Genomic DNA, 17,693 nt, shown 5'->3' with positions numbered 1-17,693 from the left:
AACTAAAACGAAAGTGAAAGTGCTGTGCAGTAAGACAGAACAACGCTGAAACGTCACATAATAGCTTTTTCCTATTGGTTGAGAAGAAGGCCATTGTCCAATCATAATGTCCACATATTGCAGGAATTTTGTTTTCAAGCGACAGGTAAACAGAGACGGAGAAAGAAGAGATTATATTGATTAATACTCTGATTTGACTGTTTAGTTAGTGTGTAGTGAGTGACATTGGCGTGAGATTGGCGTGTAGTGCAGTGTCTAGTATATTCGTTTATTGTTTTATAGCAACACAATGAGGCACAAATAATTTGACTTTCCCTGTATTTGTGATTCATACTTTTTTTGTAAATAGTCGTACTATTTATTTCGCCTAAGACATTGCTTGCATTTCACTGTAAATAGCTATATATAACTGTGTTATTTATTCTTCTATATATAAGTTATTATATAGTTTAGATTTTCTAAACAAGCAATAAAAATGATTCGTTAAAAATGTTTGACTTTCATAGAAAAAAAACGAACTTTTTCCCCACTCAAATTTGAGTTTATATAATGGTTTTAGATTCACTGTGTTAATACAGTATGCCATATTAAAGAAAATACTGAACAGTCACATTTGGGAGGTTCTCCTGAAAAAAATGATATCAAACATGTAAGGTTTATAGATTTCCTTATATGAAAGATAAAGGTAAAACGCCTTAGGCACCAGAGGGTTAATGAAGGAAAAAGTCCAAAGTGGCAAAAAATGTTGACATTGAGATGCGAGTGATTAATAAAAGGGTCTTTGTGGCATTTTTCTCCACTGACTTCGATGCATTATTGATTTTCTTGTAGAACTCTATTGAAAAAAATATAAAATTAATCAAGTTTACATCGCCTATCGCCATTTTTAGGAAGACTACTGAGATATGAACATTTCGCTCAACCCTATATCAGGGCAACTACACTATATCGAAATAAATCTGAAATCACTTTTGAAAGTTATATACATGACACGTCAAATGAATATCTTCAACATAATTGTAATATCTGCTAGAGGTGTGCTATAATGCAAAGCTTTGAATCGATCTGATACCAAGTGAAGACCTTTTTCACACTTCTGCATTTTAAACCGGAAGTGGTGTGCAACAACTTCCTGTGGCTAAAGCTTTAGCATTAGACAGTGACAAAAATGCTCATTCTCAGCGTGGTTGTTCCCTTTCAGTCGATTCACTCGGTACAACACATATAGTATGGGATATCACGCCCCCGCGTGGCCTACTGAAGAAAACCTCTAATCACGCCTTTAAGGCAGATGATCTTTGATGACGTAAATGAGGCTCAGCCTGCCTCAAAAATACGCTGTCATCACAGTCATCCTTCAGTTCATACGCTCTTCACCTCGCTAAGAACACCTCTACCGAGTGGAGCTAAGAAGCTGCTGCTAGTTAGCGCTGTCTCTGCCTTGGCTACTGCCTACTTAGAATTAGTTAAACTTCCCCTGTTGGTGTTAGCAGCTGCTGCTGCTGCCCGCAGAGCGCTAATTCTATTAACAAGCTTCGGTGTATCAAAATGAGCACGAAGGCTAAAGCCTTCTGTTCGCCCCTGTCCTCAGGGGTGCGGCTTCTCCTTACACGATAAGGACCAGCACGAAACATGTCCCGTCTGCCTGGGAATAGTCGACGCCAGGAGAGCGTTAACACAGCCAGAGTCCTGTGCGTTTTGTCGCCAGCTTCGGCGTTCAACCTTGGAAAGGCGGGTCGCTTTTGTGGAGAAGGTTCTAGGAAAAGATGCGGTCACACGGCACGACCCTCTCCTATCTGAGTCTCGGGACCCGGCTTCGCCCGGGTGTGATGATGAGGAACCTGTGGTCGAAGTCCCCGCTACTAGCTGGGTTGACCACATGGAGTACGTGCACGGGTTGGCCGAGGTCGAGCCAGAGTTCTCCGAGGGCTCTAACCTGCCTCTGGTAGGACTAGAAGCCGACCGTGAGGACGATGACGTGCTGGACATCGGTCTGGACGTTCATGGTTTGTCGGAGGATGAGCTAGATGCGTTGTTGCCTGGGAAATGTGCCGCCGCTACTGCGCCGGTTAACCAGGACGACACATCTTTCTACTCTCTGCGCCGCCATGCAGCTGAGAGACTGGAAGTGGAGTGGCCCTCTCCTCCCCCGGTTCAAAAACCATCACGGTTTGCGGGATTTTTTCTCCCTCCCGAGCCTAGGGCGGTTAAGAATAGCCTGCCCATGTTCCCGGATTTTATCTCGGAGTTGACATCAACATGGAACAAACCACTGTCTACCCGCGTCACGGTGCCCGGCTATGGACAGTTTTTGGATTTGGATGGAGCGGAAAAGGCTGGCTTAGTCAACCCTCCACCTATGGAGCCTTCTCTGGCTGCGTATCTGGCGCCTTCTCACAACCATGGCGTGAGCTGCCCCACATCGCTTCCTTCCAAGCACTGTAGATTTTCCTCCTCGCAGCTGGATAAAATCTACAAAGCGCAGGCAGGCACCGCTCATGCACTGAGCTCTGTCACCATGCTGCAGACCTATCAGGCTATGCGGCTGGCTGAGCTCAGTTCGCTGCTTCCCCCTGAAAGCTCCCTGGCTCCTCTCCTTAACGAGGTGAGGGTCGCCACGGATTATATCCTCAGGGTGTCCCGCTGTGCAGCGATCTCCCTCGGCAGAGGAATGGCGTCTACCGTGGTGTCACAGAGACACCTGTGGCTGACTCTATCGGATGTTCCAGAGAGAGACCGGGCCGTTTATTTGGACGAGCCAGTATCTCCCATGGGTTTGTTCGGGCAATCTCTTGATGCCATTCAGGCACGTTTTGAGTTAGGGAAGAAACAAGCTGAAGCCCTGCGCAGCATCATTCCCAGGCGTGACGCTAAACCCAAACAATCTGCAGGTGCACGCAGGCCTGCAGCACAACCTCCGCCGCCCTACAAGAAGGCTACACCTCCGTCAGATTTTGGACAACCGGAGAAAGTACAGCCTCCTGCGCCGCAGGATCCTCGTCATGCTCCACACCACTCGGCTTGGAGCTAAGGTTTGCCGCAGGGCTTCCAAGAGCGCCCAGCGCATAAGCGGAAGAAGCCACACACCTCCTAACAGTGGGACTGAGTGGAGATGGACTTCAGCAGCAGGGAGTGCAGGAAATGCTGTCCCTATTTTGTTGCCGCCAAAAAGGGATCATGAACAGTAGCTTGTCCTCTCACAGCAAGCTAGCCAAGCTAAAGCTGCTACGGCACATCCACCCACAAGTAAATAAGACAAACACATATTAAAATGTTAAAATATAATTGAGAAGTCTATAACATGCTTCTCAATCAACATTCCAAATTCACAAAGCTACTTCTTTTTCTTGATAGCTGTGGATATATTATTCATGGAAGAACTTATACCCCTTATTAAGTTTATTTGTCCGGGTATTAGCTGCTGCAACTGTCTCCGCATCAGCGAACAAAAAAGCTGGCAAGTTGAGCAACGCTGTTGAAAAAACAAGAGCCATTTTTCCTTAGACCCACACTAACAGGAAGTGACTCGGCACTAGGAGGCGCTACTTCCGGTTGTCGTGATAAAGGTCTATAGAAGGCCAGTATTGCCAATACCGATGCAATACTTCATAATAACTAATGTATAGTTTTTTCTTTATATTATTTTGTTAAATTTAGGATGGAACATGGGCAAAGTTTATTGGTAAAGAAAACTTTATCAGTCCTTCACCATCATTCCTGCACCAGGCTCATTAATCTGCTAAGTAAAATAATAACATAGTAATTTACATGTAAATATTCAGTATTTCTTTTACAGTAACACACAAAATAATTATAATCAATCTGTCAGCCATAATATATGTCTTAATATTAAGTATTTATTTATTTTTAAGGATTTTTTTCAACATCTGTTACGTTATCAGTATACATTTCATACTTGTGTGGTTATGTAAAATGTTCTTTACATAATATTTTTTTAGTTACACTTCTTATATTATTAGAACTTTATATACCCTTCCTCATTCTGTCTGCTGTGTACACATGCTTTTTGCTCCTGTAAATGTACATTTAAGCCATTGAGGAAAGAATAAAGGAATGTCTTATAACAGTTTTTAATGAGATAAAAGTATTAAAGTTTAAGGCCAACTCAAACTACGTACCAGTGACAAGTTTAAAAAAATTTGTTGCGAGCAGACAGGATTTATTTTACTTTGTTACAGTAACAGAAACTGAGCGACCATAATGAGAAAAAAAAAAAAGATTTCAGAGATTAAAACTAACATCCACCAAGCGCCAAATATGTTTTTTGTCAGATGTTGGCAGTTATCTGGATCACACTTCCAATGCTTGGAACACATTTCTATCTCCCTTAATAACCATACAGTAGATTCAAATGTATGGACATCTATAGTTTTCTGAGAAGTTGATTAAATGTGCAATCCAGTAATTGAGGGACAAACTGGACATAACTAAGCCAGATTTCATAAAGATCAGTCAATTACAAACTGAGAAATTAGTTTTTGGAATTTCCCCAATGATAAAGGGTATGGGTTATTTTTATTATTAATGAAACTGATTCAGAATCAGTGTATTGTATAATCCAGATCCCCTCCAAAATTTTATTGAATCTTCTAAGGCGAAAGGTCTATTTCTTTGGTTAAAATGTTTTGAAGTAATCCCACTAACAGACAAATAAATAAATGATAAATGAAAGCGCTCGTTCAGCGCAGACTTTTGAAAATGCTCAATTTCACGTGTCAAAAGCTGCAGATCACATGACAAACACCTGAACTTTCGTTGTAGCTTAATGACGGAACTCTTCTCAAACCAGATTTGACAGCCATTAATCAACAAACGACAGTAAAAATGACTTTCAAAGACTCTCAAACCTGGATCAGGATCTAGATCTTGACCAAACTGTATCTCGTGATAGACTTTAGTGGAATGAAGATATCCTGGCGATATCTACAAACTTCAACCTGCTGCCAAAATTAAGTGTGAGATCCGAGTTTCTGCTTTAGCTTTATTTCATCATTTCCACACAATCCTTCACTAGCAACGCTGCAGTGAGTTCACACAACCTTAAAATATTCAAGTCTATACTGAAATTGTCATTAAGATAGTAGGGAAAAAGGGCCAATAAATAATTCAAAATGCAAAGGGAGAGGCTATACGAATCAATCTAGTGAAATTAGATTTACTGAACTTTTTGCCTTTTGAATGTTTTTCTAGGATTAGGTTGGTGCTGCTCTGCCAGTTGAAACGGCAAAAGGAGAACAGGATGAGACAGCAGCGGCTAATTAAGAGAGTAATGTATGAGGAAGGGGGACTGTCAGCAAAAGAAAAAGCAACAGGTTGACAGTGAAAACACAGAGGGAGAATAAAGCCTCAATCAAATTACCCCACTCACTGTCAAAACGCCTTGTCAGTTTAAATACCTCCAGAGAACTACCAGTTAATATTCAATAAGTCTGGGCATGAATCTTATCTTCCTTTTTACTAATTACCCAAATGCCCAAAGAGCTATATCTTTGATAACCTCATAAAAAAATCACAGGCAAAATTCCAAGAGCAAATCTATAACTGCAGCTTGCCTATTGTGCTTTTAGTGGACAGATGGGTAATCACTCGAGTGAATGGGGTCAAGTCACCAAATTCAAGGGCGAAACAGCCATAGAATTAAACTCTGTGCTGCACGGGTGTGTGTGTGTGCGTGACACCAACCATTAGTGACTCATTCTGTTCGGTCAGACTGGGGACAAGGCACTGTATTTTGCTTAAAACTGGAGTTTAATATTTCCCTCACAGTCATTAATGCTCTGCTTTATAGGGATGCTCTATAATCAAAGAAGTAAAATGTCTTCCTAAGTGTCAGAATTCTGCATAAATTGTAGTTTTCATTGAAATGGCATCTAACCAGTTTAGCTGAGGAAGTGAAACTTAAGTATAAGGATGCACTGATCAATCGCTGCTGATTTCCCTTATGTTGGGGGATTGGCTTTTGGCCAACCTTTGCATATGAAACCGATCTTTTCCACCAATCTTTTCTACCTACGTAAACGTCATAAAGTCTGTCTTAAAGTCAGCCACTGTCCTGTTCTGCTGTGAGATGACTGACAGACCCGCCTACCAGGTCATGTGTGCATGTGCATGCTGCGCATGCCTCTGCTACACAGAATAACAACAACAACAGTCACGGAAGCATGGTTAGCTTAGCATGTCCGTAGTTCGGCAGTAGTACACGAAAAAAAGAGAGCAAAGGATCATTAAAATATGTCCTAATGGAGCAGCAAACAAAACTCTACCTAAATCACTATAAGACACAACCACACTGCTGAGTGTGGAGCATTTGAAGCTAGGAATCAAGCTAATGCTAAAGCTAACAGAGCAAACAGCCAGTGGAGTGCTGTTAGTGCTTATGAACAGTGAAAAGAGCAAAGCGACTATGCAGAAAACAATGGAGTTCATGGCTTTGTACATTAAGAAAAAGCTTCCACTAATGAACAAGTGACTGTAATAAATGTGAGAACTAACATGTGCCATATTAATTCTGTCATTACCCTTTGACTTATGATAATGTTACACATGACGCACTTTATTTTTTTTTTTTAGAATGTTTGACTTTTAGGAGCTTTTATCTTGTTAACTTTTGGAGATTATTTTTACATTAATATTTTTAGATTTAAATATCCAAAAAGCTGCTGCATTTTTAATTTTTGCACGACAAGGAAACTTAAAACTCAGGAAACTTTATTGGTCGTTTAAGATGTTTTTTTAGTTTGTCCTGTAGATTTTTTTTTTTTTACCATCTTTCTATCATCAGCACACCAAACCCTGTGATTTTCTTTATTTGTTAAACCAAAATACAGCTGTACACTTTATTTTTGGCAAATAGCTTTAAACAGGTCTGCAGTGTAACCTGATGGACAACTGTAGTTTAATTTTTCGCATTTTAAAAACAAAGACCAAAAAAATGACAAAATTTAGACAGCAATGTTCTAAACTTTTATGTATATTTGAGTTAACTACCACATGTGCAGTTATAACAACACATTTGTATTGTTTTGTGGACTTTGTACAATGTTTTACAATAAAATAAGATTGGAATATTCAAGGTGTATACTCAAAGAAAAATTGGGATAGGCAAAAATCAGAATTGGCAGGTCAGGCTTTAAAAAAATAAAATAAAAAATCGGTGATCGGTAAGTAGGGACGTCCAGCTCGCAAATTTATTTTCATTAAAATGATCCTAACTTGAAAAAAAAAAATAATGGAAAAAAATCAGATAATTTGAAAAAATTATACAATATTACACTAATTCTAGTTGTAATTATTATCTATTTTATAACTTAACTTAGTATAATATTGTATATAAGCAAGTAGTCTGTCTGCAGTAGTCTGCATGTGGAAAATCACTGGTTTCAGTGATTTGGTGGAGGTCTAATAAAGGCACACCATACTTTTGGAAAATGTGTTTTGGGTGATTTATGAGCTTAGAGAGTAATCGGGGGTCATTTTAGTAAACGTGGACCACGTTTACCTAAATATACAGGAGGTAACAGAAGAATCACATTTCTTGGTTACAATTTTCTGTACCACAGATGATCGAGATCGAAAATTGCTGCCTGTGATTGGCTGCAACGTTGCATATGTGATAGTTTAAGTTATAAAAGCTTTAAATACCAGTTTCAGAGGTTCTAAAACTAGGGGTGTCCCGATCCAATATTGATATCGGATATCGGTCTTATATCAAACAGAAAACAAATATCGGATTTTATTGGACTGCATCTAAAATCTCCAATATAAGCATGACAATAAGTTTTTGTTGTTTTTGTCCCGTCCCTCAGTTGTTCCCACTAATACTGACAGTGAAAAATAACTGAAGTGAACTTGAATTGTTGACTATTGTTCTGTTTGAGTAACATCACTTTATCAAGCCTTTTCTAACATTCAACACTACAAAATAAGTAAAGTATGTATGATTCGTGCTGATATTGTATATGCTTGTTTTAGGGTGCTTTCACACATGCCTCTCTGCTCCACACCATGCTTCGCTTTCTCGGATAGTCCGGTCTTTTTGCGATATGTGAAAGGACAAGGAATTCTGGTGCAGAGCAAGCAAGCAAACTCTGGTCCTCTGAAAAATGTAGCTCTCGGTTTGGCTCAAGTGAAGCATGGTGTGGTCTTTAATCATGTGAAAAAGCAACCAGGACCAAATATAGAACTTCACGTTGAAGCTCAATTGGAACGAAGCAACTCCATCAGTGACTACACAGCAGCAGCAACATTGCAACGATCACACACTAGGCTTGGGCAGTATCCAAATTTTGATATCTTTAAACCGCCTCCCTATTTTACTGCGGTATACAGTATTACCGTGACTAATAAAAAATTATGACATAAGGCTCAGACAGTGTCACCAAACTGTTGACTTCAGGGTGACAGTGGGTCCTTAAAGAGAATTAACGTGTCTTAAATATACAGTATATTTTAAATAAAAGGCCTTAAAAAGTATTAAATTGTCTTAAATTCAGATCAAATAGGTCTTAAATGTGCTTTAGTCACATCACCATGATAATTTCCGGTGAGCACGGAGTTAGCGCTCTTCTCATCCCATTCCATCTCGCCGTCTGTGGCTCATACACAACACAACCAAAGAGTTTTTTTCTCTGGCATATCACACCATTTACTGGTCAGGCCCATGTTAGTACTACAGACAGACTGAAGAATTATGGTAATCAGAGCTCAATCCCCACAATCCCCCCCAAGCAGTGCACTGACACACAGCAATGCTGCTTCCTTGTGTTAGCTTGTGCCTGTCGGAGCTTCAGTGCAGATGTCCGACTGTCCTCTGTTAAACTCCATCAGTTCTGAGCATTGTGAACAGTCAAGGAAGATTTAATGCGCATTTGATACGTTGACTTCACTTTATAGCACAGCTGCACACACACAAAAAAAAGAAAAAAAGAGTGGCGTGCGCAGCTGTCTGTCCTCAATCTGCTCCATGGAGCAGAGGACAGGGACAGAATTGAGACAGGTTTTAATCATCTACTGTTGAATCAATCCTTTTTCTGTACAATAACATGGATTATCCTTATATATATTACGTGGATTATGTTAATACATCCAATGTCTCATGTGCACACTGCACACCTGTGTTTGATGTGCGATTGTTTCCCCCGTGTGCTGATCTGATGTTGACATTAGCAGTTGTTTGTTTATAACAGCAGGCTTACCACTAAAACAAGTATACTAAATATGTCATTTGTATGAGGAAAAAAAAATAGGTTTTAAGTTTCGGATCGGACGCGGATATAAATACCTAATGTCTGTCGGGTACCTGTTAGTTTCAGTTTTGCTCTGTCGGGTTCGGGTCAAAACTTGAAGGTTCAGATCATAAATGGTCTGTGTTTAAAAGCAAATGAACACCACAAAAAGCCAAAAAATGTATATATATATTTGTCTCTCTTTTTCTTTCTTCTCATAATGTATAATTGGCAACCCTGCTGGTTATACTAATCCTACATTTCCCATGAACACTATGTTGTGACGTGTCATACAACAATTGTCTATGAGATTATATTTGCGTGATTATTATGGTTCATTATTGGAGGAGTCAGACAGAATGATCATGTAAAATTAGTTAGGAACAAACTAACAAACGTGGCGATATTTATCGGGTGTTGAAAAACCAAAACTGGAAAAAAAAAAAAAGGCTGCTGGCGACACAGGGGAAAATGAAGATAGAAGAGGATCTGAAAACAAGTTAGTACTTGATTAGTTCTATTCTTTCTAACTTCAAACAATGTTCCAGGGATTTAATTTTCTTCTGAGTTTGTTAAGTTATGAGAACATACTTTATAAAAGGTTGTCTTCTCCGACACATCCAAAGTTCTATATTGCACCTTTTAAGCATTGTTACAACATTGTTTTTAAATTGCATGTATATATATATTTTTTTATCATTTTAATGTATTTCTGCAATCAACTAAATTAAAAACTAGTTAAAAAGAACACTTAAATCTATTCTATTGCACTCATAATGTAGTTTATTTTCACTGGGAAAAAATGTGGCTGGTGCAAAATCAGGTTGGCTGGTAACTTTAACAATCTACTAGCCATGCTGGCTGCTGATCTAAAAAAATTATTTGAAACCCTGCACAGTACTAATCACATCACACAAGTATATCATATTTTACAATTGTTCCATATATCTGAGATATATACATTTAAAAGCTTGTTTCGTTTTAAAATGCTCATTTTAGGAGTCACTGCTTTTGTTACTTCTCAGAGCAGCATGAAATCCACAGTTAGATGGATTTCTCTCACTCACAGAGAGAGTTGTTCCTTATAGGAGAAAAAGCCTAAATTGGCATTTGGTGTGCAGCTATTTGTTGATAAATGTGACTGTCTGGCATTTTTCATCAGCAAATTAAACCCATAATTGTCTTTCTGGTCAGACTTTATCGAAATAAAAATATCAAAATTAATGTTGTGTATCGCATTTTTCAGTTTTGGTCTATATCGCGATGTGAGTTTTGGTCCATATCGCCCAGCTCTAATTTCCACACTACACATCTTCACAGGTGTAAAGCTGCTACTATGGGCCTGTTTATGTTCTACTTCGGAATGTCGCAAACAAGTTCAGTTAACAGCAGCTGACATAAAAATAACAGCTCGGCATCTGCTCCTTTTTGATACAATAAAATGCATTAAGCTCCAATCGGGACACACACACAAGTCCCTCGTTTATCGCGGGGGTTACATTCCAAAAATAACCCACAATAGGCGAAATCCGCGAAGTAGTCAGATTTATTTCTTACAATTATTATACATGTTTTAAGGCTGTAAAACCCCTTCCCACACATTTTATACACTTTTCTCAGACAGATGTCGACATTGTGGGTTTTGCCCGGGAGAACACTTGCTAACATACAGCACTTCAGTGTGCGCAGGATCAAAAAATGTCCCCATTCATTTCATATGCAAGTTTTAAGCAAAACCCCGCCTACCAGCGACACATCCAACTCGGTGAGTTTCACTGCCTGCTGAAGAGAGGAGCTGTGCTCCTTTATCTTCTCTCATAAACATAAACCACCAGTGAAAAAAGTCGGTGTGATTAGCGGGTGGTCACACAGCTTCTACTCCATGGTTGAATGGGTGAACAGACCAGTGTCCGTGTTGACGGCCTGATGTCATCGTCAACAAATGACACGTAGATCGGACCGCACCGCTGCACAGGAAAGATTTCGCATCTGGGCCGCGTCTATCCATTGACTTTTTATGTAATCTGGACGTATGGACATTTCGTGATGCATCCGGTGTGAACGCAGCAGCCAATCAGGACGCAGAACATAATGCGCGGGTTCTCCCTCAGCCAATCAGGACGCAGAACACAATGCACGTTCTTACGTTGTAAAAATTGAATGCAAAATTGGCCGCGAAAGGTGAACTGCGTTATAGCGAGGGACTACTGTATGTATATATACATATATATATATAAAATTCTGTTCTCGTGTCTACCTTGTCGGGCCTCCTCTTCCAGCAGGTCCGTGTGCAGGGCCAGATATCTCTCCTCGTCGCACAGCGCCTCGATCCTGGCCTCTTCTTCTGACAGCTGGTAGGACGTATTCCATGACCCGCTGTCGTATTCCGACAGGTCATGCAAGTGACCACGCCCATCATACCTGTTGGAAAATGGAAAGAATTAGAAAGAGGGAAGGTAACAAACCCTTTGATACTTGGGCCTACTTACCACGATGGTGGGATGTTATACCCACAGAATGCAAAATTAAAACTGTCTTAAAGATGCATCATATCTATATTAAAGATTTTACATTTAAAGACTAAAAGAAAGTGAAACAAAAGCATACTTAAGGTAAACATTTAGCTAGCCATCCTTTAAAGCCATCAACCCTACAACCAAAAAAAAAAGAAAAATGGCAAACAAAGCAACTCGCCTCTTACCTTACAGGGTTCAAATCCCCCCCTGTAACACTCATCATTACTTCTACACCTGAAAAGAAAGTTACATTCACACAAACCCGAATTACATAAATACCTATCCGTAAGAACCCAAATGGACGACATTTTCCAGGGTTTGTCCTTCTCTGCCATCCCTCAGCTGCAGTTTCTTCACGAAGACAAAGAAAAGGGGGTGCAGTGGTTGGCATTCAGGGTTTGGGAGGACCCCTTAGCCTACCTTGCTGGGGGAAAAACTCGGTCATGTGATAAAGACACACATATAAAAAAGGCGGTACAAATGAAACAGATATCTGTAGCACCAACTGCAGACCAAAGTGATCCATAAGAGTCATTGTGAAAGTGGCTTCTGGAAGATGGCGACAACAGTGCGGAAACAGAACCTGAGGGAAAACTCTCCAGACAATATTTAGAAACAATCGGGCTGCTTTGTTAACTTGGATCTCCGTAAGAATTTCCTCTGGAGGAAAAAAAATTGTCTCAACACAGCAAGGTTAGAGACCACTTAGTGTTGAGTTACCTCCTAATAACTTTACGTGTTTGCAATTATCAGAAAAATTTGGTCAAATCATTTCACATGAGAACAATTTTAAGTAAAACTCTCCAGAGAAAATTATTTTAACATGCTCAGATACAAGTGCCTAGTTTAGAAGCTGAATGTAATCATCCACATAATCATAAAATAAAAAGAAAGTCAATATCTCGATGTTTTCCAGTTGACAGTTGCTCATAGGGCTGTTCCGATCCGATATTGATATCGGATATCAGCCAGAAAATGAATATCAGATTTTAAGGGACTCCATCTAAAATTTGATATAACATATATTGGGTTTTTTGAATTCATTTTTTTCATTATCTTCTATTTTATTATTTAATGTATTTTATTCAATCATGGAACATTTTTATTCTAAAAAGTTAATTATATGTAATCCATTGGTTTATAATAAATGGGTCTTTTTCCTACAAAACAAGAAATTAAAGTATGTATGATTTGTGCATTGGATCATTATCAGTATGACTCAAGGCTGTAATATCGACATCATACCGGTAGTGGGAAAAGTTGCATCGGGACATCCCTAGTTGCTCATTACTTGAGCCAACACAACCTGGAAATTGAAACTATATCCGCCTTTTATTATATTTTTATTTATTTTATTTTATTTTAAATGAAATCAATACAGCCTTCAAATCTACAATCACCACCTATTCAACCTCCTTCACTTGAAAAATTAATAAATACATATTATATCAACTAAAAAACGTGTAAGAATTGCATTGAAGCAAAATTAAATAAAGGTTACGATCCTTCCACTTAGAGATGTGTATTCGTAGTTAATAGCATTACATTTGCTCTTAGGTTTGACAGTAGTTTAAAATAGAGGTATAGCTAACTGTATCCAGGGTGTCTCAGGGCTAATGTGGAAGGCATTTGTATGTGAGCATGTTATTTTTAGCGATATTGAACAACATTGGAGGACATTTAAGGATCTCCAGAGACAAATCATCAGAAAAAAGAGAATCTTATGAACAACCGTGGTCGGGTTTGCAGGTTTTCCCGAGCTTCTGCATGAAAACACTTCCCAGCCGTGGTTTGAATCATGTAGACAGGACAAAGGGTTAGCATAACGTATCGAGTCTAAGTTTGTTCAACCGACCTATCAATAAGGATGCCCTTGTCCCCCATCCACGGGATAAGATGCTTTCCATGTTCGTGGTATAGAGCCCGTTCGTCGTCTCGGAACAGTTTGCAGGCATAGCCGAACACCAAGAGGTCGGCGTATTTATCGCTGTCACACACATCCTTCTTGGCCGGCTTGTTGTCTTTCTTTGCCGCTCCGCGACGAAACATCTCCGGGATATTCCAGAAAACCAATTAAATTATAAGACCGACTAATAACAGCTGTGCTGCACGGGTTGTATGATACCCAGACAGCAGGTTAATTATCATTTACGCACGGTTAATCTTAAGGTCTCAGCTAGCAACAAATTTCCCCAAGCATGGAGCCGCCATGTTGGAATGGGTGAATCTAGCTACGTTTCTACTCAGCACATTCGTCATTTTCTTATTATGGAAAAACTATATTTCGCTGTATTTTTCCCATTAAAATACATTGATCGTATTGTGTCTCTTTATGATAATCTAATTAAATAACATGTACATTTAAACTAAATTGACTTTATTCTGTCCTTTGCTTGTGTCGAATCTGCTGTACTTAAACTTTGTTAAGGTCGAATCCTCTCTGTAGGCCTGTGTTACGTAACTATGGATGTAAATACTATAAGGCGCATGCTAATATATACAACAACATTTTGCAACATTTAGCAACAAACCACGTTTAAAAACGTATGTGAATTTTACATGTTACTTTTGACCAGATTTACAACAATATATTTACAACAATATATTGTTGTAAATTTACAAATCAATTCAGAAATGTATAATAAAAGTTTTTTTTATCAAATGCCCAAATATTACTTCTGACCTGCCTAAACTGGCTATTGGTGTTAATGACTTTGGAAAAAAGGTAAAAAAATTAATTTATCAGAACTATTTTCAATCAGATCTCAAATCCATTCATTTTATATAAAAATTCAATCACTTTTCTAAAACTTTTATTACTAAATTATGAACCAATTACTTAAAATGTCCCATTCCCCATAAATTGAAAGAAATCCATATTAAGATATTGAATAGAATCTAAACATCTAGTGCTCTGCTGAGACAAAGGTTTGGTTTTGAGACTATAAATTGTATATTTTGTTGTGAAAAAAACCAAAACAACTTAACGTATCTTCCTCCATTGTACATTTTCACAGATCATGACTGGCTCTTCACTAAAATCCCTTAACTAAATTAATTTTCAGAAAAGGATATTAGGATATTATAGTGAATAATTCACACCATGACTTTCTTATCAACAATATTATTATACTTACAGTATATAGATTTTTTTTATAGACAAAGCAAAATACTCATTTTAATGCCTTTCATAACTCCTGTTTACTATATTTTAAATCCCTTAAAATGCATAATAATAATAATAATAATAATAATAATAATAATAATAATAATAATAATAATAATAATAAAGCAAAAACCTTTATGTACATGATTGAAAAATTTACATTAACAGCCCCTTTTAAATCTGTATTCTACTGTACCGTTAATGTATCCCCTTTAAAAGCCCTTATGTATGAATTATTTATTTTTAATTTTGTTCCTTTGTGTGGTGAATTTGTGGTTTTGACTTGAATATGCTATTTTATATTTATTGTTCTATTGATGGTTGGATATGACATTTAAGTGCCTTGTTTTCTGTATATACTGTGCACTTTTGCTCAATAAAAAAACAACAAAAAATAAAAACATAACCATGGATGTTTGAGCACATTTCTGGGGGTATAGATGGAAATCTCCAGGAACATTAGAAGATGTCCTCATTTACTTTATAAAACATCATTTATGTTCAGTGTGCACCAGACCTATTTTTTTTTCTTTATGTGCAAAAATGAATTATGGTACACATCAATAAAGACGTAACAAAATAAAAACCAACCACAAACATGAAATGTTCAAAATAACAGGCATATCTGAATGACCTCATCTGAATATCTGAATTACCAGAAAAGAAAAGAAAACTTCTACCCTCTAACTAAACCTTCTACCAACAGTGTCTTTGCTGCTGTAACCTTTCTAACCTTCTCATCACTAGTTCAAACTTCTCCCAATTCGTTATAATTGCTTCAATATTTAAAAAAGCCTGTTGTTAAAGCAATTGACAACACCCCTTCATCATATACGTCTGACCTTCTTGCTGGCACCGTCTGCCCTCATCCTTCAATCATCTTCTAATATTCACCTCACTGCCCTCCCAATTCATCTCACATGCCATTCCCAGTGTAAACATTCAAATGAACTTCTCCTTGACCTCTGTGACTATGACTTTTTTGTGGCTTCAAAAGTCCGCTCAGAACTCAACCGTTAGTTGTTGGCCTTGCTGTGTGTGGGAAAGCATACACATAGCTACAGTGGTTAAAAAGTCAGCGACGGCCGCTTGACTTTGCAATGATGATTCGTATTTATTTTTAATGTAATGTAGTTGCCAGTCCAAAAAAGGAGTAATAAAAAATATGATTCAGCTTGGTTTCAAACCCCCGACCCTACACACTTAAGCACACTTCCTTACCCGCTGTTCCACCGCAAACATAGTGGTCTGTGCGTACTATGAAATTGAATCCTGGCGGCACCACAGTTGAGCATTACTATTGGCTCTTTGACTGAAGAGTGCAATGACGGACGTTCCAGCAGAAGTCTCTATCGCGGCGTTAGACGCAACAGTTACACAGCAAATCAAGCGAAAAAAGGCAGACTGAGGTAGAGAAACAACAGTTTAAAGCAGAGGTTCCCACACTTTTTTTGGTGGGGGCCACATAAACTTTCCTTTCTGTGATTGGTGGCCGGAGTCAGTCTATCACAGAAAATATATGGGCCAAAGTGACAACCATTATTATTGTGGAGATTATAATGATCATTTGTTGCAGCTGCCCTTCGCTGGGCTTTGGCGTCACCTGTTGGTTTGCAAAAAAATAAAAATAAAGTCTTCACATGTTTATTTGAAGTACCACAGATACTCCTTTCATTTTATAGAAAATAAAAACACAAGCTGATGCCAGGTAACAATGAGGTGATGTGTTAACAATTGGTAGGTATTTTGTCTTTACAGATAGTGAAATAATATTAATACAAATTATAGTAAAAATCAGGTGAAGTACTTGTATCTAGGTGAGCTGAATTTGTATGTACAGAGTAAAGTAAAGGTGAGTTAACAACAGGTAAGTATTGTGTATTTTCAGGTTTGTTTGTTTCTTAAGGCTATATAGTGAAATAATATTAATACAGAATAATGGTAAGAATCAGGTAGTGTTATCTTGTTGTTCTGATTTTGTATTCTCAGATAAAGGTGAGTTGACAATGGTCAAGTATTTTGTCAAACAGGTTTGTTTACTAAGGCTACAGTGAAATAACATTTATACAGAATAATTGTAATAAACAGGTATATAAGTTGCTCTGGTTTTGTATTTACATGACTCTTCAATGAGGTTTTTGGGCTGTGGTGATGAGGATCTTGGCTTCAGGGTGGGAGGTGTCAACCACAATCTCTCCTCCAGACTCTAGGGTGGTCCTGGAAGCATGCAGGTCCTTCAGGAATGGCAGATAAAAAAACACAAGTAATCCATCAGTAGATCACTCACTTTGTCTGTGACATCACTGTTCAAGAAACATGTTGCCTATTAAAAAGAGCATTGCTATACTGACATTTTTTTCATATTCATAGTTATTGAATTAAGCAGTGGGCTTGCTTCTGGCTGGTGAGGAGATTGATGTCAGGTTCCATTCCAGTGACAGCCAGTCTCAGGGACTGATGCAGGTGTTGATCTGAGAGTCTTGATCTCTTCTGATTATTTATCAGCTTCATGCGTGAAGAGTTTGCTCTCAGATGTATGCGCTCCCAAAAACTGTGGACATCTTTATTAAGTGCTTTCTCGTTTTGGGGTAAGTCTCGTTTGGAAGTTGGAGTTCAAATTGAAGATAAGGCAGGGTGTCATTAATGTCGGCATGAAAAGTGTTCTGGAATATGTCAATTTCTTTAGCGTGGTCATGAAGCTCACGGAAACGCACACTGAACTCCACTCTCAGCGTTTCCAGTGCGTCCTTGCACTTTTTGGTTGGA

At 38.4% G+C, this 17,693-nt stretch overlaps 1 protein-coding gene across 3 annotated transcripts in view; it reads right to left on the bottom strand.

Annotated features, from left to right (window-relative positions):
* The window catches only part of sfswap (splicing factor SWAP), a 93,395-nt gene extending 79,407 nt beyond the window's left edge, over nucleotides 1–13,988 (bottom strand). For 2 of the 3 annotated variants that reach the window (XM_028462189.1, XM_028462190.1), the window contains exons 1-2: nucleotides 13,617–13,988; nucleotides 11,503–11,666 (exon numbers count right to left, since the gene is read on the bottom strand). In XM_028462189.1, the coding sequence (XP_028317990.1) occupies nucleotides 11,503–11,666; nucleotides 13,617–13,810 (358 nt within the window). In that variant the 5' untranslated portion in view covers nucleotides 13,811–13,988. Of the gene's footprint in view, nucleotides 1–11,502; nucleotides 11,667–12,040 lie in introns of all 3 variants that reach the window. The other variant, XM_028462191.1, reaches the window with a different exon arrangement.
* Between the last annotated feature and the right edge of the window lie 3,705 nt (nucleotides 13,989–17,693).

This window comes from Gouania willdenowi, chromosome 12, assembly GCF_900634775.1.
Source record: "Gouania willdenowi chromosome 12, fGouWil2.1, whole genome shotgun sequence".
Taxonomy (NCBI): Eukaryota; Metazoa; Chordata; class Actinopteri; order Blenniiformes; family Gobiesocidae; genus Gouania; species Gouania willdenowi.
Note: the sequence above shows the minus strand (reverse complement) of the source record. Positions and strands in the feature narration are given on the sequence as shown.